General features: G+C 49.9%; 1 protein-coding gene across 4 annotated transcripts in view; it reads left to right on the top strand.

Annotated features, from left to right (window-relative positions):
• LOC136449992 (2-oxoglutarate and iron-dependent oxygenase domain-containing protein CP2-like) overlaps positions 1–14,701 on the top strand; it is a 30,073-nt gene extending 15,372 nt beyond the window's left edge. Inside the window, exons 5-8 of one of the 4 annotated variants that reach the window (XM_066450242.1) lie at positions 12,233–12,351; positions 13,851–13,950; positions 14,404–14,455; positions 14,536–14,701. In XM_066450242.1, the coding sequence (XP_066306339.1) occupies positions 12,233–12,351; positions 13,851–13,950; positions 14,404–14,455; positions 14,536–14,558 (294 nt within the window). In that variant the 3' untranslated portion in view covers positions 14,559–14,701. Of the gene's footprint in view, positions 1–12,232; positions 12,352–13,838; positions 13,951–14,039; positions 14,271–14,403; positions 14,456–14,535 lie in introns of those variants that run through there. The other 3 variants (XM_066450241.1, XM_066450244.1, XM_066450243.1) reach the window with 3 other exon arrangements.
• The last annotated feature ends 10,635 nt before the right edge of the window (positions 14,702–25,336 follow it).

The following is a 25,336-nucleotide window of genomic DNA, read 5'->3' as shown; positions in this document are numbered from 1 at the left end:
AGCGCGGGTGGCGCAGTGGGCAGCCGCGCACGCCCACGAGTGTGGCGGTAGCCCAGACAGGCGCGGACGCGCTGGCGGCGCTCCTGGAGGAGGCGCGCACGCCCACGAGCGTGGCGGCAGCCCAGACAGGCGCGGACGCGCTGGCGGCGCTCCTGGAGGAGCCGCGCACGCCCACGAGCGCGGCGGCAGCCTAGACAGGCGCGGACGCGCCGGCGGCGCTCCTGGAGGAGGCGCGCATGGCGGTGGCGCTCCTGGAGGAGGTGCGCACGACAACGGTGGCGGACGGGTCGATGGAGAGCGCGACCTTCACAGGCAGCGTGGCTCTCTCCCCGGATCGGTACGATGGTTACCACGGTTTCCAGGCTATTGTCAGGGACGTCGGCCCCTGCGGTGGGTGGCCTACCCTCACCAAGACCAACTACGTCGAGTGGGCTGCGGTGATGAGGGTAAAGCTCCAGGGGCGGCACATGTGGGAGGCAGTATGGTACGGCGACGTCGACTACGACCAGGATCGACGGGCGCTGGATGCCCTCATCGCTGCAGTCCCGCCCGAGATGCAGTTCTCGCTTACCAACAAGCGGACTGCCAAGGAGGCTTGGGACGCCATCGCTGCGGCACGCATCGGCAGCGACCCGCGCCCGCAAGTCCACACTACAGGCACTTCGCAAGAAGTGGGAGAACCTGGCCTTCAAGCCAGGTGAGGACGTTGATGACTTCACTCTTCGTCTCAACACTGTTGCAGAAGATGGTGCAGTTCGGCGATGACACCTACGGCGAGGAGAGAGCTGTTGAAAAGCTCTTCCGCTACGTCCCCGAGAAGTACAAGCAGATGGCTCGCTCGATCGAGTCTCTGCTGGATGTCTCCACGATGTCGATTGAGGAGGCGATAGGTCGCCTCAAGGTCGTCGACAACGATGAGCCACAGTCCCTTTCAGGGCCCATCACCACTAGCGGGAAGCTCCTTCTCACTCGGGAGCAGTGGCTAGCCAGCCAAGGTGACCGAAAGAAGGGGGAGCCTTCTTCCGCGACAGGCGGCCGCAAGCGTGGCAAGCCGTGCAAGGCGCGCAGAGACGCCCAGGCCGGGGCTCGAGGACGTGCAGAGGGTGATGCCCGCTGAGGCGCCCAGGGCGGCGCCGCCGGCAGGCACAAGCGGGCACGAGACGACGCCTGCCACAACTACGGCCAGCTTGGCCATTGGGCCAAGGACTGTCGACAGCCACGACGCAGCCAGGCCCACGTCGCACAGGCGGAGGAGGTGCTGGCTCTGTTCATGGCACATGCAAGCATCGAGCTACCTCCAGCGGCACCGGCCGCAGCGGCTCTCCTCCACCTTGACGAGCCAAAAGCACACGCCCTCCTCGGCGACGGCTCCGGCAACGACAAGACTGACGGGTGGTGCCTCGACACCGGCTCCACCCATCACATGACCGGTCGACGGGAGTTCTTCACTGAGCTTGACTCTAGCGTCCGAGGCTCCGTCAAGTTTGGGGATGCCTCCGGCGTGGAGATCAAGGGCGTCGGCTCCGTCATCTTCACCACCGTGTCTGGTGAGCACAGGCTGCTCACCGGAGTCTACTACATCCCCGCGTTGAGGAACTCCATCATCAGCTTGGGACAGCTGGATGAGAACGGTTCGCGTGTGGTGGTTGAGGATGGAGTCATGAAGATTTGGGATCGTCGTCGCCGCCTTCTCGCCAAGGTATCCAGAAGCGCAAATCGACTCTACGTCCTTAACGTGCGGGTGGCACAACCCCTCTGTCTCGCTGCTCGTCGGGACGACGAGGCGTGGCAGTGGCACGAGCGTTTCGGGCACCTTCACTTCGAGGCCCTGAAGCGGCTCAGTGCCACGGAGATGGTGCGAGGCCTGCTGTGCCTCGACCATGTGGAGCAGCTCTGTGACGTCTGCGTGTTGACGAAGCAGAGGCGACTCCCCTTTCCCCAGTGGGCGAGCTTTTGAGCCAAGGAGAGGCTCGAGCTTGTGCACGGGGACTTGTGTGGCCCGGTGACACCGGCCACACCGGGAGGACGACGCTACTTCCTGCTGCTCGTCGACGACCTCTCCCGCTACATGTGGGTGATGGTCCTCGGCAGCAAGGGAGAGGCTACGGACGCCATCAGGTGCTCACAGGCTGCTGCGGAGGTGGAGTGCGGCCGCAAGCTGCGCGTGCTGCGCACCGACAACGGCGGCGAATTCACGGCTGCTGAATTCGCGTCGTATTGCGCTGATGAGGGCATTCAGCGTCACTACTCCGCGTCGTATAGCCCACAGCAGAACGGCGTCATCGAGCTACACAACCAGACGGCTGTGGGAATGGCTCGGGCCCTTCTCAAGCAGAGGGGGATGCCGGCTGTCTTCTGGGGAGAGGCGGTGGTGTCGGCCGTCTACATCCTCAACCGCTCGCCTACCAAGGCGCTCGACGGCAGGACGTCGTACGAGGCTTGGCATGGGCGCAAGCCGGCGGTCTCTCACTTGCGGGTCTTCGGCTGCCTCGCGTTTGCCAAGGAGCTTGGCCGCATCAGCAAGCTCGACGACAGGACCACTCCGGGAGTGTTCATTGGCTACGCGGAGGCCTCGAAGGCCTATCGCATCCTCGACCCGAAGACAACGTGTGCGCACGGCGTGCGGCGTTGTGTACGACGAAGGGCGAGGATGGGCGTGGGACAATGCAGTGGACGACGGCTCAGCTCTGACGTACGACGACTTCACTGTCGAGTACGTCCACTTCGAGGGAGCCGGGGGAGTAGGCAGCTCTTCTTCGGCGAGCGCGTCTACCCCAGTCCCCGAGCCTCCACCGACCCTGGCGCCTGCTACTCCGACAGCACCGCACTCTCCAGCCAGGACCTCGGCTGCGATGAGTCCTTCGCCGGCTCCACCACAGCCGACATCGCCACGCACTCCAGCACCGAAAGGCACCTCTCCAGTCACGTCTACTCCAACACTAGCTCGTGTCGAGCATAGCCCGGTTGAGTTCACTACTCCGCTCTCTCACGACGAGGAGCGCATCGACGCGTACCACGACGGCGAGCCGTTGCGGTACCGAACGATGGAGAACCTTCTCGGCGACTAGCTGGTGTCGGGACCGGTGCCTCACGACCTGGAGGCGCAGTTGCACCTTGCGTGTGACGACGGCGAGCCTCGGTCGTTTGCAGAGGGCGAGAGACATGCGGCATGGCGCGCCGCGATGCAGTTGGAGATGGATGCAGTCGAGAAGAACCGCACCTGGGAGCTTATCGACCTTCCTCGTGGTCACCGCGCAATCACCCTTAAGTGGGTGTACAAGCTGAAGAGGGATGAAGCCGGTGCCATCGTCAAGCACAAGGCTCGCTTGGTGGCACGAGGTTTCGTGCAACAGGAGGGGGTCGACTTCGACGACGCCTTTGCTCTCGTGGCACGGATGGAGTCCGTGCGACTCCTTGCGCTAGCTGCCCAGGAGGGTTGGCGTGTTCATCACATGGACGTCAAGTCGGCGTTCCTTAACAGCGACTTGAAGGAGGAGGTCTACGTGCACCAGCCGCCGGGATTTGCGATCCCCGGCAAGGAGGGCAAGGTGCTCCGCTTGCGCAAGGCCCTCCATGGCTTGCGGCAGGCACCGAGGGCGTGGAATGCCAAGTTGGATTTCACGCTAAAGGGGATGGGCTTCGAGTAAAGCCCGCACGAGGCGGCCATCTACCGACGGGGCAGTGGAGGAAATGCTCTGCTGGTGGGTGTTTACGTCGACAACTTGGTGATCACTGGCACCAAGGATGCGGAGGTGGCGGCATTCAAGGAAGAGATGAAGGCCACCTTCCAGATGAGTGACCTGGGGCCTCTCTCCTACCTGGGAATCGAGGTGCACCAGGATGACTCCGGGATCACGCTTCGACAGACCGCCTACGCCAAGCGCGTCGTTGAGCTAGCTGGGCTCACCGACTGCAACCCAGCTCTCACTCCGATGGAGGAGAGGCTGAAGCTGAGCCGTGACAGAACGACGGAGGAGGTGGACGCTACGCAGTATCGACGTCTTGTGGGGAGCCTTCGCTACCTCGCCCACACACAGCCGGACTTGGCATTCTCTGTCGGCTACGTTAGTCGGTTCATGCAGCGACCGACGACAGAGCACCAGCAGGCTATGAAGAGGATCATCCGCTATGTTGCGGGGACTCTCGATCACGGCCTCTACTACCCTAGGTGCCCTGGGGCGGCACACTTTGTCGGGTACAGCGACAGCGACCACGCCGGCGACATCGACACCAGTAAGAGCACGAGCGAGATCCTCTTCTTCCTCGGCAAGTGCCTCGTTAGCTGGCAGTCGGTCAAGCAGCAGGTGGTGGCCCTGTCCTGCTGCGAGGCCGAGTACATAGCGGCCTCCACCGCTTCAACTCAGGCGCTCTGGCTCGCTCGACTGCTCGGTGATCTCCTCGGCAGAGACACTAGAGCGGTGGAGCTCAGGGTGGACAGCAAGTCCGCTCTAGCCCTGGCAAAGAACCCCGTGTTCCATGAACGCAACAAGCACATCCGGATGAGGTACCACTTCATCCGAGGCTGTTTGGAGGAAGGGAGCATCAAGGCGAGCTACATCAACACCAAGGACCAGCTTGCGGACCTGCTCACTAAGCCCCTTGAGATGATCAAGTTCCTTGAGCTCTACTCCAGGACTGGGATGGTTCAACTTTCCCACAAGACAACACACAAGACTTAGGGGGAGAATGATGGGATAAGTCTCTGTTGGTAGTCTTTGTGGGGTTGACTGCAGCTGGTCTTTGTGGGGCTGGCTGCAGCAGCATCTTGACTGAGAGGACATCATCCTTGCAGCTGGTCTTTAGCTATGACAGCATCTTAGGACAACATCTTAGAGGACAGCATATTAGGACAACATATTCGCATCTTAGACTAGCATCTTGGCATATGTTTGGCTGGCTAGTAGCCTATAAATATGTATCCCCAACCCCTCAGGTGGGCATGGCATTTGGAAATAAACCAGAAAATTGCCCCAACTCCTAGTGTCATCCTCTCTCGATGAGAGTAAGAATTCTGCTACTACCAAGAGTAAGAATTCAGCGACTAACAGTGCTGCCATCGCACCTCACAGCTTTTTGGACAGCACCACCACCCCCACGCTCCTGTAAGCACGCCCTGCGCGCGCTAAACATGTGCCCCACAGCTCGGCCATGTTACCGCCATGGTTCGCCGTCCTGAAGCCGAGCTCAGCCCAGGTCACTGCTGTAGGATGCCCCCACGCACGCTGCCGCAGCTCAACAGCCTCGTCCCCCATGTGCTGGGCCCGTGTCGCCACAGTGGATCACCGTACCGGAGCCGTGCTCGGCCTGCATTGCTGCCTCAGCACTCCCAGGGTTGGCCGCTTCGTGAGGAAGAAGATGATGCTCGGCCGGTATGTGAGGAAGAACAAGAGCAACGAGCCCCGTCCCCTTGTCTCTGAGGGATGGATCCATCCCCCATTTGGAGGAATATTCCATGGGTATTCTCCAAAGGGGATGGACACTGTCCCAATTGTCTCAAGATCGCCCTGTCCCATCCCCTTTCATCCTCCAAATCAAACACATACGTAAAGGAGAATCTTTCATTCAGTAGTCGGTTAAAACTACAAAAATATTAAGGAAAACCAAGAAATGTAAACCAACCAACACAAAGTGTCCGGTTGTCCTAAAGATTTTGTACCAAAGAATACAACTAAACCCAACATGAAGGAACTTTGTTTGGCCAAAGCAGCAAAAAAGTAACCTGCATTCAGTAATCCACCCATTGCTTACGACTTAAATAAGTGATGTGCGCATAATTATGTTCACTACAACATCAAATGGTATTGAACCCTACTACGGCGGTAGGTTTCTGATATGATAGAGAAATAATTGCATAATCTAAGCTAATAATACATTGAGAAGAGTAGCCTATCACCATTTTACCACTCCTAGACACATAATGGTACAACATTAGTATACCAATTCTCTACATTCGCTCATCATAGAGAATGCATGTACCTTGGTCTCCTTCCCTGAGGGCTTTGCTGCCTCTCAAAACCTGCATCAGAACGAAACATCGGTCCCCAAAGCATGAACATAAGAATCACAAGGATGACTACAAAATGCCACTGCAAAGACCCTAAAACATCAGGAGATCTATCCCAGATCGGATACGAGGTGCGCAAGGCAAATCGAAATCGACAGGAGAATGGATTTGTTTCAACAATAAAAACGTGGACCGGGAGCAAGGACCTGGGCGACAACCGTGGATTCAGTGGTTGCAAGGTGGACAGAGAGCAGGGGCAGGTTGGATCTGAGGTGCCTTGCCGCTATCCCTATTTGTTGGCTTGTTCAGCTATGGAGGAGAGCGAAACCATTGGGTGCGGGTGGGACGAGATCAGCGATGAGGAGGCTGGATATCAACGGCGACTCGTGAAGGCACTCCCAGCGGACCCGGCAGCCCCATACCTCCAGACCGCTGCCATAGCCGTCGGGAACATGGTCCTCCATGTGCGGCCGCTGGTAGGCAGATGAACCTCGCGTCGCTCCTCCTCTGCCAAGCCGCATGCATCCATGGTGCTCCATGTCACTGCACGATTGGGAGCACACAACGCCGTGTTCCTCGTCCTCCCCCTACATCCTATCTGTGTACCCTGATTCAGACCACAAATTGGCCTGGAGCTATGGACGACCGTGCTTGGGGATGGTTCATTGTTGAATCTCCCACATGGGAACCCTCGGCACCTGCGAGCGGCTGTGAATCGAGTTCGAATGTGGAGAGGGGTCAGATGCGATTGTGTGTGTGTATGTGTGGGGTGGGGGGGGGGGGGGTCACTCAATTGGGGAAAGGGTGCTCTTTGGTGCTGCCGTAGTGGTGGGTGGTGGCATACCCCATGACGTCGGAGGCATGATGCAGCTGTCATTGAGATCGGCGCAGTTTGCGGCGGGATGGAGGTGCGGTAGGAGTGAGGGAGAGGATTCTTGGACTAAGGAGGGACTGAAGGGTCTCCCTTGTCGGTGCTGATTGTCGTGTGCGTCAGACAAGGGGAGGGCAAGCGATGGATGGATGAAGGGGAGTGAATTGGGCTTGTAATTTTTAAGTAGGAGAGATTTATTAGCTCAGTCTTACAGGATATTGTGTTGCTTAAAATTGAGTTCAGCATAAATTAAGTTAGCATAAAGGGAACGCCTCCTTGGGGTGCTACTGTGCTACCAATTCATGGTAGCACCCCTAAAAGACCATAAAGGGGGGTCACCCATTGGGGAAAGGGTCCTCTTGGGTGCTGCAGCAGTGGTGGGTGGTGGCATACCCCATGAGGTCGGAGGCACGATGTGTTCGTCATTGAGACCGGCGCAGTTGGCGGCAGGATGGAGGCGCAGTAGGAACGAGGGAGAGGATTCTTGGACTTAGGATGGACTGAACGGCCTACCTTGTCAGCGCCGATTGTTGTGAGTGTCAGACACGGGGAGGGCAAGCGACAGACGGACGAAGGGGAGTGAATTGGGCTCGTAATTTTTAAGTAGGAGAGATTTGTTAGCTCACTATTACAGGATATTGTGTTGTTAAAATTGAGTTCAGCATAAATTGAGTTAGCATAAAGGGAACGCCTCTTTCATGGTAGCACCACTAAAAGACCATAAAATATTCTTTAAAAAATTGAATGTATGGATTATATGATCAACCATCATCTGAAAACCGACCTTGAACAAAAACTTGTGTGGAATAAAAAAAGAGAAATTGGCGTGTGGATAGTTGCAGATGCAATTATTCATGTCTGAACCCACCACCTGCTATTATCGAAATGCTGATTTCTCACTCTCTCTCTCTCTCTCTCTCTCTCTCTCTCTCTCTCTCCCCTCTCTCTTATTCAATATCGAATTCTGCATGATGTTAGATGATGGTATGATGTGTTGATTCTTATTTTTAAGATTTACCATGTGTTTGGGGTTGCTCTCATACCATAAATGACAAACTGCATTTGTGGTGCCGTCTTCTTGATTCTTCTGTTCTGTTGAGCATATGCAATTTCAATCCGAAAAAAAGTTATCACGTGTACAAACTCTTGTTCCAATCCAAAAGGGCAGTGGGCGTGGCGAAAATAGCAGGCAGCCAGGTCCTATAGCAGGCAGCCATACATGATATAATTTCATCCAGTACAACTTTTCGCTATTCTTGGACATTTACTTCCAGTACAATTTTGTGGTTTATGAGCAAGGACTGTCATGGGATATTCTTTTAGATAATTCTTGTGTTTCAAGATGCAGGAAAGATGTATAAAAGTCTTACATTTGAATCAATAACTGTTATGTACGAGTATAGGAACTTAGGAAGGCATAGGTCGTAGGAAGTAGTGGTGAGAGGAGGGTGTGTCCTAGGACCAGTGTGGCTAGCTTATGTTGCCCGACTGGAGGAGGAATATGTGTGTACAGGGGAGGGGGCTTAGTCTGTTCACATGATGAGTACTTGATGTAGTTGATTTGTGCGTGTCAACAGCAGTGGGAGGCAAAAGGTTGGGATTGGAAAAATCTCTTCTTTCCTTTATTACAACAACAACAACAACAACAACAATAAAGTCTTTGAGTCCCAAACAAGTTGGGGTAGGCTAGAGTTGAAACCCAGCAGAAGCAATCAAGGTTCAGGCACGTGAATAGCTGTCTTCCAAGCACTCCTATCTAAGGCTAAGTCTTTGGGTATATTCCATCATTTCAAGTCTCCTTTTATTGCCTCTACCCAAGTCAACTTCGGTCTTCCTCTGCCTCTCTTCACGTTACTATCCTGGCCTAGGATTCCACTACGCACCGGTGCCTCAGGAGGTCTCCGTTGGACATGTCCAAACCATCTCAACCGGTGTTGGACAAGCTTCTCTTCAATTGGTGCTACCCCTAATCTATGATGTATATTATCGTTCCGAACTCGATCCCTTCTTGTATGACCGCAAATCTAACGCAACATACGCATTTTCGTGACACTTATCTGTTGAACATGTCGTCTCTTCGTAGGCCAACATTCTGCACCATACAACATAGCAGGTCTAATCGCCGTCCTATAAAACTTGCCTTTTAGCTTCTGTGGTACCCTTTTGTCGCATAGGACACCAGATGCTTGCCGCCACTTCATCCACCCTGCTTTGATTCGATGGCTAACATCTTCATCAATATCCCCGTCTCTCTGTAGCATTGATCATAAATATCGAAAGGTATCCTTCCTAGGCACTACTTGACCTTCCAAACTAATATCTTTCTCCTCCCGAGTAGTAGTGCCGAAGTCACATCTCATATACTCAGTTTTAGTTCTACTGAGTCTAAAATCTTTAGACTCCAAAGTCTCCCGCCATAACTTCAGTTTCTGATTCACTCCTGTTCGGCTTTCATCAACTAGCACTACATCGTCCGCGAAAAGCATACACCAAGGGATGTCCCCTTGTATGTCCCTTGTGACCTCATCCATTACTAAGGCAAACAAATAAGGGCTCAAAGCTGACTTTTGATGTAGTCCTATCCTAATTGGGAAGTCATCCGTGTCTCCATCACTTGTTCGAACTCGTCACAACATTGTTGTACATGTCCTTAATGAGCCTGACGTACTTCGCTGGGACTTTATGTTTGTCCAAAGCCCACCACATAATATTTCTTGGTATTTTATCATAAGCCTTCGCCAAGTCAATAAAAACCATGTGTAGGTCCTTCTTCTCCCTATACAGCTCCATAACTTGTCTTATTAAGAAAATGGCTTCTATGGTTGACCTTCCGGGCATGAAACCAAATTGGTTCATAGAGACCCGCGTTATTGCTCTCAAGCGATGCTCGATAACTCTCTTCCATAGCTTCATAGTATGACTCGTCAACTTAATTCCTCGGTAATTAGTATAACTTTGAATATCCCCTTTATTCTTGTAGATCGGTATCAATATACTTCTCCTCCACTCATTAGGCATTTTGTTCGATCGAAAAATATGGTTGAACAGCTTGGTTAGCCATACTATAGCTATGTCCCCGAGACATCTCCACACCTCGATTGGGATACCATCCGGTCTCATCGCTTTACTTCCTTTCATCCTTTTCAATGCCTCTCTGACCTCGGATTCTTGGATTCTCCGCACAAAGCGCCTATTGGTGTCATCAAAAGAGTCATCCAACTGAAAGGTTGTGTCCGTATTCTCACCATTGAACAATTTATCAAAATACTCTTGCCATCGATGTCGGATCTTATCCTCCTTCACCAAGAGATGCTCCCTTTCATCCTTAATGCACTTAACTTGGTTGAAGTCCCTTGTCTCTCTCACGAACTCTAGCCATCTTATAAATGTCCTTCTCTCCTTCCTTCGTACTCAAACGTTGGTAAAGATCCTCGTACGCTCTACCCTTTGCCACACTTACAGCTCGCTTTGCAATCTTCTTTGCCACCTTGTACTTCTCTATGTTGTCCACACTTCTGTCATGGTACGCATCTATAACACTCTTTCTTCTCCTTAATAGCCCTTTGGACTTCATCGTTTCAACACCAAGTATCTTTAGCCTCGCCTCCACTTCCTTTGGTTACTCCACACACCTCTGAGGCCACCTTCCGAATGTTGGTTGCCATCTTTTCCCACATGTTGTTTATGTCTTCTTCTTCCTTCCAAGAGCCCTCTTTGATAACCCTTTCCCTGAATACCTTTGATGTCTCCCCTTTCAGTTTTCACCATTTTGTTCTTTCAATCTTAGCTTATTTATCCCTACGGGCACGCACCTGAAAACGAAAGTCTGCCACCAAAAGCTTATGTTGAGAAACAACACACTCCCCTGGTATCACCTTGCAACCCAAGCATGCTCGTTTGTCCTTTTTTCTTGTGAGGACAAAGTCAATCTGGCTAGAGTGTTGTCCGCTACTGAAGGTCACTAGATGAGATTCTCTCTTTCTAAAGAAAGTGTTGGCTATCATCAGGTCAAAAGCTACCGCGAAGTCTAGAACTTCCTCCCCCTCCTGATTCCTACTACCATACCCAAAACCTTCATGAGCTGTCTCGAAACCTGCGCTTGTAGTACCTACATGCCCATTAAGATCTCTTCCTATAAAAAGCTTCTCACTACTGGGTACAGCTCTAATTAGGCCATCTAAGTCTTCCCAAAACTGTCTCTTAGCTCTCTCGTTGAGCCTACTTGGGGGGCATACGCACTAATTACGTTTAAGACCATATCACCAATGACAAGCTTGACTAAGATAATCATATCTCCTTGCCTTCTCACTCCCACCACACTATTCTTGAGGCTCTTATCAATCAAAACTCCTACTCCATTTTTATTCGCAACTGTCCCTGTGTACCAAAGCTTGAAACCTGTATTGTCCACCTCCTTCGCCTTCTGACCCTTCCATTTAGTCTCTTGAACGCATAATATATTTACACGCCTTCTAGTCGCGGTATCAACTAATTCTCTTAACTTACTTGTAAGCGACCCTATATTCCAACTGTCTAAACAGATCCTAGTTGGTTCGACTAGCTTCCTTACCCTTCGCACCCGTCGAATCAGATGTGAAGACCCTTGCTCATTTTTCACTACACCCGGGCGCCGATGTAGCGCGCCACTAAGGATGCGACGACCCGATCCTTGATCACTTGACACCGTGCCTAGATCGCGACACGGCGCGTCACGGGGGTGATGACCCGGCCCTTGCTCATTGAACACCATACCCGGGTTCCGATATGGCGCGTCACTAAGAGGGTTACGCCCCAACGATTTTCTTTCGGGTTTCATCTCCGTTAGAATGGCTAGATTTAACGTTGGCTCGCTACGCCTAACACAACCCTCTTCCTTTACCAAAGCTTGGGACCTGCTATGTTGAGACAACATAGGCGGAGTTTCTTCTTTCCTTTATTGATTTAATAATAATGTGTTGGCCTTACATTTGTATCCAAGGGGGATGCACATCTTTTGAAAGTATCTTTCCTTCCTCTTTATTTCCTAACTGATCCCCTAATCTAAATCCTATTGCCTGCTTAATTCACACCGATCTTGCCTTGGTTGGGAATTAAGGCGGCTGGTGGCTATAGGGATGGCAGCGACTGCTGCCGTCCTGGCTGCCACCCTCTCCTCCAGGCTTGCCTGGCCCAGGTCACAACCTGCAGCATTCTGAGCTTTAAGTGGTCAACATATTTATTCAGAATTTTTATTAGAAATATTCTTGTCTCTACTAATATAGCTTTTAGCCATGTGACTTCTTTGGTGACATGCAGTTCCAAGTTACCTTCAAGTGTCATCTTCCTATATTCTTATCTTTGTCTGATCATCTGCGCAGGAAATGTATGACTACACACATATTCCTGGTCGGGCTGTACTCCACCGTGGTCGACACAGGCATGGTGCTCGAGCTACTTCATCTGGTCTCAGAATCAATCTGCTTTTGTGGTGCCGGAGGTAAACAGGCCTTTCCCTGCAGTTTTCTTTATCTCATGAGTGCATTGCTATCAATATGTATTTGCAGATTTCAATGCACTGATGCCTGAGGTGAGATCATTGATATATTCATGTGCAGATTTGTTTTAATACCTCTGATCTTATTATCATTTATTGAAAGTGTTGATGCAGTTTAGGGGGTCATTCCCTGCTTCCATTAGTGCATTTGTTTGTTGTCTTTCTGTTCTAGCCATTTTTATTGAGTGCATTCTTTGAGGCTCATACTCATGTGGCTCAATAAGTATGGTATCAGGATACAGGCCCATTTGATCAATCTTAAGCTTCAAATTAGCCAAGTTAATTGAGTAAGCATATAAACCCTCAAAGAGCCCTCGGTTTTGTACGAGTGTTGTCGGCTTTTGTGAGATAATATAAGAACATCCATGGTCCCACCTGATACCATGCGAAACATGCATGCACTCAAATTGGTTCCTTGCCCAGCCTAGCTTGGTTTGCACAAGGGGCACCAGGCCTTTGCTGATCCGGATTTGTGCATCCACAGGAGTCCAATTGGCTGCCATATGCATCCAGCTAGGACACGGGGAGAAGGCGATTGGTTGGACAGCCCGTGCGCATGCTTGCTCTCTCACGTCGCACAGCCCGCACATGCTTGCTCTCATGCCACCCCCCACCGCCCACCACACACACACACACACTTGCTCTCTCATGCTGCACAGCCCGCTTGCTCATGCTTAGGGTTGCAAACGGATCGATACGGATGGATATCACCGATGTTACATTTGTTTTCATATTTTTATTCAGAATCGAATATGAATACGGATAGTGTCAGCTATGTCGGATAGGATACGATTGGATATCTACATCATAAATATGCGTTTTGAGTATTCGCATATGGATACGCTATCGGATGTTGAATATCTGAATATAGACAGATCTGAACTCTAAACGGATTCGGTCTCAAATACGGTCGGAAAATATCCATACCGTTTGCGACCCTACTCAAGCTGCACCATGCGCAATGCCAGCCAGTCCCAGCAGAAGCACAGATTTTTTTGGGCATATGCACAACCAGTCTGGGGTAGCGCTTTTGCACCAAGTGGTCCAGGCCCAGGTGCCGCTCCAGTCTACCAATCAAGCTCAGTTTGCATCTAGCGAGCCTGGTTGGATAGAATGTAGTTTACCAATCATGCCCAAAATGTTCTGTTCTTTACACTTAAACAGGGCAAGTGATGGTATGGTATCACATGGCTGGCTGGCTTATCTTTTCTGTGCCTGCCCTTTGTTGCTGGTATGTTGCTACATGTTGCATTACCATGTTACATTTCGCCTTTCTGTGGTGTTACCATTGATCATAGTGAAAATGCTTGCCAATCTTGTGCATCCTCAGAAGTTTATTGAAGCGTTTTGTGCCTTGAAATGTAAAGTTGTAGTTGGACTAATAGGGGCTTGTGAAATGCTGCAACTGAATGAGTTCTTCCTATGTCAAGCTCTGTGTTCAGGGAGATGAAAAAATACCAGAAGGATTTTCCGAGCTGGTGTGGTGAATGCCAGCGTGAAAAGAGGGAAAGGCAGAGTCAGTGCGTTAAAGCAACCAAGATGGTAAGTCCCAACATTTATATCGCTTATACGTTTCTTAGCCAATGCCCTTTGTTGCCAGTTCTTAGACACTTGCTTTTTATTTTGCGTAGGCGTTTCTCAGGGGTTCTGGAGGTGCAACGATTTAGTTTGTACGTAGAGCATTTATGTTATATACAGTTTTGCGGCATACTGAACTTTGTTTATCATTTGGGACTTGAGAGGTGGTCATTGTAATCAACAGCCAGATTTCTGCTAGAGCGCTCATTGATGTGATCGCAGGTGTATGTAAATGTAAACCGTATCAAATCCAGCCGAAAGAAATGTAATAACGGGTTATAATCTGGTAGCTTCAGACCTGCAATTTCTGTGGCGTCAATGTGCTCACATTATAACGCTATGAATTTGAATACTTTTGTTTCCAGAATTGTATAAATTGGAAGGCCAATAACTTGGCATGATTATTTCGTCTCGCAGGAATTCCTGTTTACCACTCGCTCGTACCTGTCTCAGGAAACTGCATGCTGTGGTGGGTTTCCCTCTTTTATACAACATGCTCCGTGATACGACTTTTCCTAACGTGACAGTTCGTTTTTCATTTCTAACCAGGGACATATGCAGAGTTATCCTGATTAACTACAGCGTAGATTCTCTTGATTAGAGTCAAAGAATGGAACTCTCTAATTGTGAACTTAGAGTCGTAAAAGAGGATGACAATTGAGATTTTGACAATCATGTAGCAAGACATGCCACTGGATCAGATTAATTTCTACTAATTATAAGGGAGTTGGGTTCCCTGGGCAGATAATGGTTTCATGACACTTCGATTTACTTCCCACGGTCATTTTTCAGCCCGTCGCAACCAACTGTACCATTTCTTATTTGTCGTGGCGATCTTATATTATGAAAAAAAACTACGGCCTCCTCTCGTCCTCTGTTCGCATATATCCATCCTTCCCTTATCCACTGGCCGTGGCCTCAAAAACATAGTAAAAGTTCCTCCTATCGGGTGTGCTCGAGAAAAGGATGGCTTGGCAGCTTGCAGTTAGTCCTCGAGGGAGTCTTGCCATCGCTTAGGGGTGGGGGCTCAGCCCCAGGCACGGGAATTCCCAGCCTAAGGGGAGCCTTGGCCAAGACATCGCCCCTGTGGCCATCCCAATCTTGGCTCGGGGCCAACAACCGTCCCGAGCCAAGGTCAGAGCTAGCTCCGGAATCTATCAGCTTGTAACATCCCAGCTCATTAATAGCCTGTAGTAGTTGTGAAGTTGCCCATGTAGCCCAAGTGGCTCATATGTGGTTGTTGTTGGTGGGTTTAGTATTACCGTTGAAGTTTAGTAGGGTAAGGGTCAGCTTATAATCCTTGTTCCAAACGTAGCACCTTCGGGTTAGCCATTTTACGCGAAACAAGGACAAAAGTGTGAGAGATGTGCTACGCGTATACAAGCCCATTCCACGTGCGGAGCTGGGCCATATAAGCATATTTTGGATGCAGGGTGTTACGGATGGTATTTGGAGCATCAATCCTTACCATGGAAGGGTGTACCAAGGGGTGATCCTAGACATTTGCCACATATATGTGGTGAGCTGCAGAGGGCGTAGCCCTTAGGGGGGGTTGAATGTAACACCCCAACCCATTAGTAGCCTGTAGTATTGTGAAGTTGATCCATATGGCCCAAGTGACTCATGAGTGGTAGTGGTTGGTGGTTTTAGTACCACCTTGAAAGTTTAGGAGGGTGATGTTTGTTCCAAATGTAGCACCTATGGATTAACCCATTTAAATGAAGTGAGGAAGAAAGTGTAAGAGAGGTGCTAAGCGTATGCAGGCCCGTTCCACGTGCGGAGCTATGTCATATAAGCAGATTTTGGACTCGGGGTGTTATAGATGGTATTCGAAGCATCAATCCTTACCGTGGAGGGGTGCACCAAGGGGTGATCCTGGACTTCTGCCACATATATGTAGTGAGCTACCGAGGGCACAACCCTTAAGGGGGGTTGGTTGAATGTAACACCCTAGCCCATTAGTAGCCTATAGTAGTTGCGAAGTTGGCCCATATGGCCCAAGTGGCTCATGAGTGGTTGTGGTTGGTGGGTTTAGTACCACCTTGGAAGTTTAGGAGGATGACGTTTGTTTCAAACGTAGCACCTCTAGATTAACCCTTTTAAATGAAGTGAGGAAGAAAGTGCAATAGAGGTGCTACGGGCGTGCAGGCCCGTTCCACGTGCGGAGCTAGGCAATATAAGCAGATTTTGGATGCAGGGTGTTACACAGCCGCTCAGAACCTGATAGGCACAGAAGCAGTACACCTCCATCCTATTCCATAGCCGCAAGGCGCTGTCGGCCACTCGCTCGATAGGGTCACACTTGGGGCATTGAAGCCCACAATGGGGAGAGCTCCGGGCCCGCCTGTCAGCCCCTCTAGGTGAAAGCAGGAGCCTAGGGTGTCAAAGAAGCTAGGAGAAGGCTCACCTGAGGAAGGCACCGTTGCGGTAGATAGCACCTACCTCCATCCCATGCTATAAGCCATGAGACGCTGTCGACCACTCACTCGGTAGGGTCACGCTTGGGGCATCGAAGCCCATGATGGGGAGGGCTTTGGGCTTGCCTGTTAGCCCCTCTAGGTGAAAGGAGGAGCCTAGCGTGTCAAAGAAGCTAGGAGAAGGCTCACCCGAGGAAGGCACCATTGCGGCAGACATCACCTAACGGTTAGGACTAGGTTGCAGCAGGAGTGTCAGGGAGTGTTTGCAGTTTTGTTGGCCCCCAGCTAGAAGACAAGGAAGGACTGAGACAGTGCCAAGACGACAAAGACTGGTTGCAGCAGGAGTGTTAGGGAGGGTTTGCAGTTTTGTTGGCCCCTAGCTAGAAGACAAGGAAGGATTGAGACGGTGCCAAGACGACAAAGACTGAAGTCCAAGGAAAGAAGCCCTAGGTTAAGAACCACCCACTTTGTACCCCATGCCCTCAGGATATAGGGGGAGGCATGGGCTCCCATAGAGGGGGACGATCGGATCGAGACCAGTTGATCAGATTATCTCACCGAGAACCCTAGAAGAGCACCATGCTATCCCTACCACTCTCCTTCTCGATTCCTCCATTGTAAGAACTCTCGTTTGTGCATTTCTAACACAAAGAACACCATACTACTAGAAGCAAAGCTTAGGAGCCTGAACAAGGATAAATTATCCGTGTCCCTGAGTGTTTTGAGTGCTGAAGCCACCAGAGGTGTACACATCGACCCCCAACGAACAACACGATGCTTGCCATGGTTACGAACCCATGACAGCTAGCACGCCATGTAGAGGAACGCATCGTGTGTGATCACTACTCTTCAGTGGCCCAAACCACCAACCTCTCGCCAGAGCCTGAGGTGTCACGCCTGAAGGCGACGTGCGCTTCTCCAGCGGGATCATCTTCGCTAGTTGCGCCTTTGCCCTAGCCATGCTTTCAGCTTCGGGAGCCTGGACTACGTCGCTAGCCACAGTGGCAAACTCTATATCTTTGAGGAGACCTCATCGGAGGACAAGTCCCTAGATTCGTTCCCTTCTGCTGGCCTCCTACACGCTGACCTAGAGGTGCTGTCCCATCAGTCCACCTCAGTTTGGGCCTAAACCCCACCGTGTCGAAGCATCACTACATGTTCTACACACTAGCAAATGTCCATCATCAAATTGTCACTGTAGAGGAGCTCCCACCAGCCCACTGCTTTTGGCACATCCTCTCGTACCTCCCGTATGGGATATAAAACGCCGCAACGGTGTCCCAGCTCAAACTAGAACACCTCATGAGCCAAGAGGCGCTGCACAGTGTCATCCTCTTGGGTGACGCGATGACTGATGTCCCCTCACTATGCACCTTTCTCAAGATACTCTCGGGGGTTGACCTAGAGTACGACTTCGACAAGGTAGACGACTACTCCTCGGCTTGGCACATGAGCTTCCACCTCCATTAGGATAAAGTTGCCGACGATGACGTTGAGGTCATGGCCCTAGATCTAAGTCCAACCAGCCATGTCACCTACCTCTGGGAGAAGTCTAAGCGCCTCAAGGCCTGGTAGATCGACCTAGAAGCTGAGCGAGCTGAGCTTGAAAGATGGAAGGAGGAGATGAGCGCTCGCATGACAACCAGCGTGAGGTCAACAACCACATGGGGGCTCTAGGGTCTATTGCGTCTCCCCCAAGTGGCATACAACATGGTAGCCACCACCTGTCTCTAGGGCAATATCTCCGACACGCTAGACGCAAAGACTAACAAAAAAGCTCCGAGAGGCCCAACGCTTCCTCCACTTCGCTCTCGAATAAGAGGCAAAGAGCTTAGTGTCCCATCACCAAAATGCTACCTTAAGGTAGTCCCAGCTGACGTTGACATTCGACGTGGATGGTTTGGATACATATGCCCCTCGAAGTAGCAGTAGCGGTGGCAGTTCCATGAACAACTCCAACACACCAAGGTTGAGAGGAGCCTATCCTCGACATGACTGGATCAGAGAAGACTGGGACGTGCGGGGCACCATCGAGGCAAGGTGACACGCCCAAGCCAAGCCGCCATCCCTATGCTCCGAGCAACAAAAAGATAGCTCGAGGATGGACCACTTCGGCAAGCGCATAAGTAGAGAATTCCCCAAGCGCACAGAATATACCATTACAACACTTCACCCAAGAGTATTCTAGGGTATCATTATTTATTTTATCTCAAGAGAAAGCGGTAGCCAGGAATAATCTTTACTCCTAAAAAGAGAAAATAGGAGATGCCAACAACCACATCAACGTGCCTCCTAGCTTCTGTGTGCCCTCCCTTGTGCCCCCCTTGATGGGGACAGGGTTCTCGATCTTTCGTCAGGTTCAAGGTAACTAATGATTTGGGTGGAAAGCGACACATCGATCCGGCTTTATATCACAAAGACCTGAACCTTGCAACCTTAGCACCACGTCTCCTCTGGTTATCAACCATGTCACAATCCAGTTGATCTCACCAAGAAGGATAATCCTTGCTGCAAATCAAAGAACACAAGCAAGAACAAGATAAAATGTAACTCAAGTAAAGTGACAATTTATGGATGTATGATTAAAATCTCAATGTGGGGTTTCACAAACCGATAACGGCGACTGTTCAAAGATAGATTGATCTAAAGCAAAACCCTAACCCTAACATAGTCGACGGCTACTGATTATATAGCCTAAGGGGCATCCAAGGACCCCAATTCGCGTCCCTAAAGAGTCCCGACACGTTACAAGGCCCAAACGGCCCAAAAGATGGCAACTTGCTTCGATGATTGCCATTGATTTTGAAGAAATTTTGATGTGGAACCACTTCTGTTGGTTGCCTTATCAAATTATCTTTCCATCCATATGAGGATCGTCGAAAATGGAGTCCACATGTGACCTGGGCGTCCGTTTTATTACAAATTGCTCCTGAAACCCGAGATGGACTTGAACTTGACATGGATTGGGCCTCCAACTTGGATTAGACACCCTTGCTTGCCTTCTAAGGATGTGGCCAAGGTGGAGGACGTCCTTGGGCATTTATGAGGTCTTCTCCATCTCCTTGGGGCGTGCTCCAACTTGGGCCAGGGTCCCAAGGGTGAATATCAAGCCCACGGCGACAATACAGCTTTCGGCAAAAACAATGGCAAATTGTTGTGATAGTTTGGAGGCCTTGCTGACGTGATCTTGCGGTCAAACCAGATCTATTTGACAGCTTATGAAACAAGCTTTCCATCAAGTGCTCATGGACCTCAAACTCACTTCAGATGAAGGAGTTATGTCCCTTCCAATGAGGTAGTGTCATGCTGCCAGCGAACCGAATGTTCAACTTTGATGGACTTGCACTTTGAGCTTGGTCCTATTCATGGTATATCCAATCTCTATCATCATCACCATAGTTCATGAGAATATTTGAAATACCACTATTAGGTAGCAACCAATTCTTAGATTTATCATTATGCAAACATAGGAACGGGCTCACCTTGTCTTTAAGCATATCCATAGGTGTCATGCCCTCATCATCCCTCCCGCTCTAGCGAACGGCGCCGATAGATGGGCCCTACGCTCTCACATCTCACCCTCCGCCCATGCGGTTGCCCCACCTCCACCCACCGTAGCGTAGATCGAGGTAGGAAGATGTGTCGTTCTCCCTCCTCCAAACCCTACACCTTCATTTGTGGTGGCTAGACTGGTACAGAGTAGATTGAGGTAGGAGGAGGTATTATCGGCCAGATCTGGGCCTTGGTCGCTGATGGCTTGGATGGTACTTGCTCGAGCAAATGGATGATTGGGCGCCCCTTGGACAGCGAGGCAGCGGCTTGCCTAAGCACCTTGATGGCAACATGGTGGAGCCCCACCCTACTCGTGCACCCTAACAACGGTTCGATGAGTGCGTGACCATGTGGCTAAACAGCTATGACGGTGGATGTGGCCCAACAGACCAAGTGATTCCCGCAGTGAGCCCCGAGGACCGCCTTCCCACTGGCCGAAGGCCTGACCGACACCTGAGTCCCTGAGTCCTGACATGTTGGAGAGAAAACATAGGTTTGGGGCTAGATTTCCATTTCATTAGCCTTGCCACAAACCATGCTAGGTTGAGGATACATATAGAGCAGCATGCTTGCAACTTAAGAAAGCTACACCATATTCCAACTACTAAAGTAGATGCCAAACTAGGATAAGATAGATGATAAGGGTGCTAACATATGCGCCAACTACTCCTATGGTAAGCATCCTAGATAGATAATAACAAGACTTATGCTTTCATTCTCCCCCTAAGTCTTGTGTGGCCCCTTCTTGGGAATTTGAACCATCCCAATCCAGGCGCGAAGGTCCTGGAACTTGACCCACCCAAGGGACTTGGTGAGGAAGTCAGTGAGTTGGTCCTAGGTGTTGATGTAGCCAGCCTTGATGCTCCCCTCATCCAAGCAGCTCCTAATAAATTGGTACTTAATGTGGATATGCTTGCTACGCTCATGGAAGACATGGTTCTTCGCCAAGGCCAAGGCGGACTTGCTGTCCACCCTAAGCTCCACTACTTCTATGTCTCTGCCCAAGAGATCGCTCAGCAGTCGAGCCAACCAAAGAGCTTGAGTCAAAGCGGTTATGGTAGCGATGTACTCCATCTCGCAACTATACAAAGCCACCACTTGCTGCTTGACCAACTACCAGCTGATTAGACACTTGTCGAGGAAGAACAGCGTCCCACTGGTGCTCTTGCTTGTGTCGATGTCACTGGCGAGGTTGCTGTCACTGTACCCGATGAAGTGTTCCATGCTAGGGCACTTTAGGTAGTGCAAGTCATAGTTGGAGGTGCCCTCGATGTAGCGGAGAATCCTCTTGACAACCTGTAGATGCTCCATCGTAGGTTCCTGCATGAACCGATTGATGTAGCCAACGACGAACGCTAGGTCCGACCGCGTGTGGACGAGGTAGCAAAGACTGCCCACAATGTGTCAGCACTGCGTGGTGTTGACCTCCTTCGCCATGTTGTCGCAGTTCAGCTTTAGCCTCTCCTCCATGGGAGTGTGGGCTGGGTTGCAGCTGGTGAGCCTACCCAACTCGACGATGCACTTGGTGTAGGCGGTCTAGCGAATGGAGATGCTAGAGCTATCCTGGTGGACCATGATCCCTAGGTAGAAGGAGAGAAGGCCCAAGTTGCTCATCTGGAAAGTGCCATTCATCTCTTCCTTGAACGCCTCTGTTGATATTTCTTATTGACTATTGGAGGATTCCGCAAGCGCACAGAACTATCGCGTAACACTTCGCTCGATGAGTACTGAGTGTCGAATTTATATTTTTCCCACAGAAAGGCTAGAATTTATAATTGGACTAGGATTTGCTAAGGCAAGGCTAAGGTTGATCCTAGGTAGGTGAACGATAGTGAATGGTGAATGTGAACTACCTAAACTAACTACTACTAACAAGCTTACCTAGAGATACCTAGGTGGGAGAGCGAGCATTTTATCCTAGTAACTGAGGTAAACAAATGACTAGGAGAAATACTATAGTACGTCGGGGCACAACTCGCCTACCAACTAGGAGTGTTAAATAGATAAGGTCCACCACGAGCCCTACGATTTAACAACTAGACCTATCATTGTGGAATACAGAGGATGGACAAGGCTGTCACCACTTGCCACCTACCACAATCTATTTGGAGGCCTAGTCGTATCCACATGTAATCTATAACCTAAGAACCACGCTTAATCTATAGGCTTACTACTTTGATTTGAGATTTGATGAAATGAGATCAAAGCACCCTAACCAGACGGTGAAACCGGTACTAACAAAAGACTACTAATTATTAGATAACCTATGCTACTAATGCAAACAACAAGCACCTAAGCTCACTAATGATGAACACTAATGGCTAAGTACTTAAAGTAAAGCAAAGCAAAGCAAAGCAAAGCAATAATACTAGAATAAGGTCCTTAAATAAATACTAAATAAAGTAAATGCTAAAATGAAAGAATTACAAAGGAGCTATACCAGACCTAGAAGACTCTTCTAGACTCCAAGAGCAGCTCTACTCTTGCTCTACTCCACTACTAGACTACTACTCTATAGCTATCCTAAGCTAGAAAGCTAAGAGAAGTTTGGAGAGCTTAGAATTGAATGGGGGCACTTCTCCACTGAGCTCCACACCCACTATTTATAGTGTATAGTGAGGGAAGGGTATTTGAAGGTAGTGGCAAGGTCAGTGGAGGACCTAGGGCGCTAGGTGGCGCAAGGGGGCACCGACCGGCCCTTGTGAAGCTAGCACATGGTGAAACATGGCAGGTAAGTCAGTGGAGAGCTCCCAAGTCTATGACAATGGGCCCATGTATCCACCGGCATCAAATCTTGTCTGTTGATCAAACCGACTTGAATGGAAGCTTGTGATTGGCTTAGGAGCAGCTCCCACGGATCGATGACATGGTAGGGCCACTTGGGGGCCGGGTGGTGCCCTTGTGGGGTCGGATGGTGCTGCCAAGTGGTCCATCAGCCTCCTGTCACGTCCACTTGCTTCTTTGGTCCATGTTTGTCACCATTTTGGCCAAATTTTGCTATATTTGCTGCATACAAATAATTCTACAAGCACAAGTGGAACTAGGTGAATTATAAACAAAATTCTTCACATGTGATGATGATTTACCTCACTTTGCCATGCTTTTGGGTGGACTGTTGATGGTCAAAACAGGTGTTAGTGACCGTCAACAGCCTCCACCTCGGCCTCTTTGGTGCTGGTGATCACCAAGTCATCAACGTAAATGCCTACCAACAGGGCATTGCCTCCCTTGCTCGACCGATAGACTGTAGCCTTGTGAGGACTCTGCTGGAACCCCATTTGATTGAGGGTGGAGTCTAGCTTGGCATTCCAAGCTCGGGGCACGTGCCGCAAGCCATAGAGGGCCTTGTGCAAGCGAAGAACCTTGTTCTCCTTGCCGGGGATGAGGAATCTTGGTGGCTGGTGGACGTAGACCTCCTTTAGGTCACCATTGAGGAAGACGAACTTGACGTCCATGTGGTGTAACACCAACCCTCCTGGGCTGCTAGCGCGAGGAGGAGGTGAATGGACTCCATCCGTGCAACGGGCATGGAGGCATCGTTGAAGTCGACTCCCTCCTGCTGAACGAACCTGCTCGCCACCAGATGCGCCTTGTGCTTGATCATTGCCCCAGCCTCATCCTTCTTGAGCTTATAGACCCATTTGAGGGTGATGGCACAGTGGCTGACAGAAAGATCTACTGGCTCCCACATCCAGTTCCGCTTGACCGCGTCCATCTCCTGCTGTATTGCGATGCGCCATGCCACATCTCCCTCTACCTCAGTGAAGGAGCGAGGCTAGTCGTCCTCATATGCTAGGTGTAGCTCCGCCTCAAAGTCGTGCATCGCAAGTCTAGGGATGGGCTGATCACTGAAGATGTTGTCCAAGGTGCGACAGCATTGAGGCTTGTCGTCATGGTAGGCATCGATGCGATCCTCGTCGTCGGACAACAGAGTGGCGAACTCCACCATGCGCTGCTCATCATGGACCAAAGCTACTAGTGCCAATCTCAAATGTGTGGGCACCAATGCTGAGCTGGTGTAGGAGAGCGGAGCATAGACAGTGGTGTAAGTGGTGGAGGACTCACTGGTGGTGTAGGCAGTGGAGGACTCACTAGAGCTGATAGGCGCTGAGGTAGATGAGCTCGGTGAAGATGAGTTGCTAGCTCCCCCATCTCCCTCGAAGTGGACGTAGTCGACGATGAAGTCTCTGAGAGTCAAAGTCAAGCCATCGTTGTTGGTATTTATTAACTTATCACTTGTTTTGTAGCCACCTATTATAAACCTATATCTCCTAATATTACTTTACTAGGTAGTCATCCCTAGTGATGATGCCAGAGATGCTTGTTGGTACTACATAGCATTACTACTAGAATAATACTAAGTACTTTATTAATTTATGTGACTAGGAAGAATATATAAATATATGAATAAAAAGGATTTGCAAGCGTATAGATAATTATACCATTGTAGCACTTCATTCGGGAGTATTCTAGGTATCGTTATTTATATTTTTACCACAGGGATGGTCTAGCATGGACATGTGTTGATAACTTATACGATTGATGGAGAAGTAAATCATTACTAATATTCTACTCATAACAGGGGTAAGTCATAGGATAAGATATATGATAAGTATGAACTAATAATAATGATAAATCACTCAGAGTACTCCTTTCTATGACATTAGCATGGTCAGGTAGAATATTAGAGGAATAATTCCTAAGTTACTCTTAATTACAAGTCAAAGCATACATTGATTAGTGCAATTATACATAATAGTCATTGCTAAGATCATCTTCATATCTACACATATGGGATATTACTAAGGAAGATTAAGAACAGAGCTTGTTCTTCCTTCATAACCGGACCCAACATGCGCCTATATTTGGGGAGTGGACTATAAAGGACTCAACGGGAGTGTCACATCCATGATCTACCACATGACCTAGAATATAGTGTGTATTCATAGGTAAATAACATATAAGCACCATGCTTACACAATGTTGACCACTCACCCTTGGTACCTTAGAGTGAGCACTATACGAACTTATGCATGAACATGATGATAATCTAACTATACTAAGCATATAATCAAAGTAGACGATGAACATTATAACAAAGAACATGAATAAGATGAATACTAATATTGTCATAACAATTATAACTAGCATATAAAAATAATGGAGGTACAAAAGAGAGGGGGTACAAAGATTATACCAAACCACGCTCTTGACATGATCGGGAATCCAAGCGAAGCCTGCTTGCCTCCCTCTAGACCTAGCCTAACTAGCTATGCCCTAAAATATGGTGGAGCTCTATGAATGATTAGGGTTTCTATCTTCTCAAATGACTTGATGACTGGTGTTATGGCTGGGGTGTGGCAGGGGCTGATATATATAGG

Source organism: Miscanthus floridulus, chromosome 5 (assembly GCF_019320115.1).
Source record: "Miscanthus floridulus cultivar M001 chromosome 5, ASM1932011v1, whole genome shotgun sequence".
Lineage (NCBI taxonomy): Eukaryota > Viridiplantae > Streptophyta > Magnoliopsida > Poales > Poaceae > Miscanthus > Miscanthus floridulus.
Note: the sequence above shows the minus strand (reverse complement) of the source record. Positions and strands in the feature narration are given on the sequence as shown.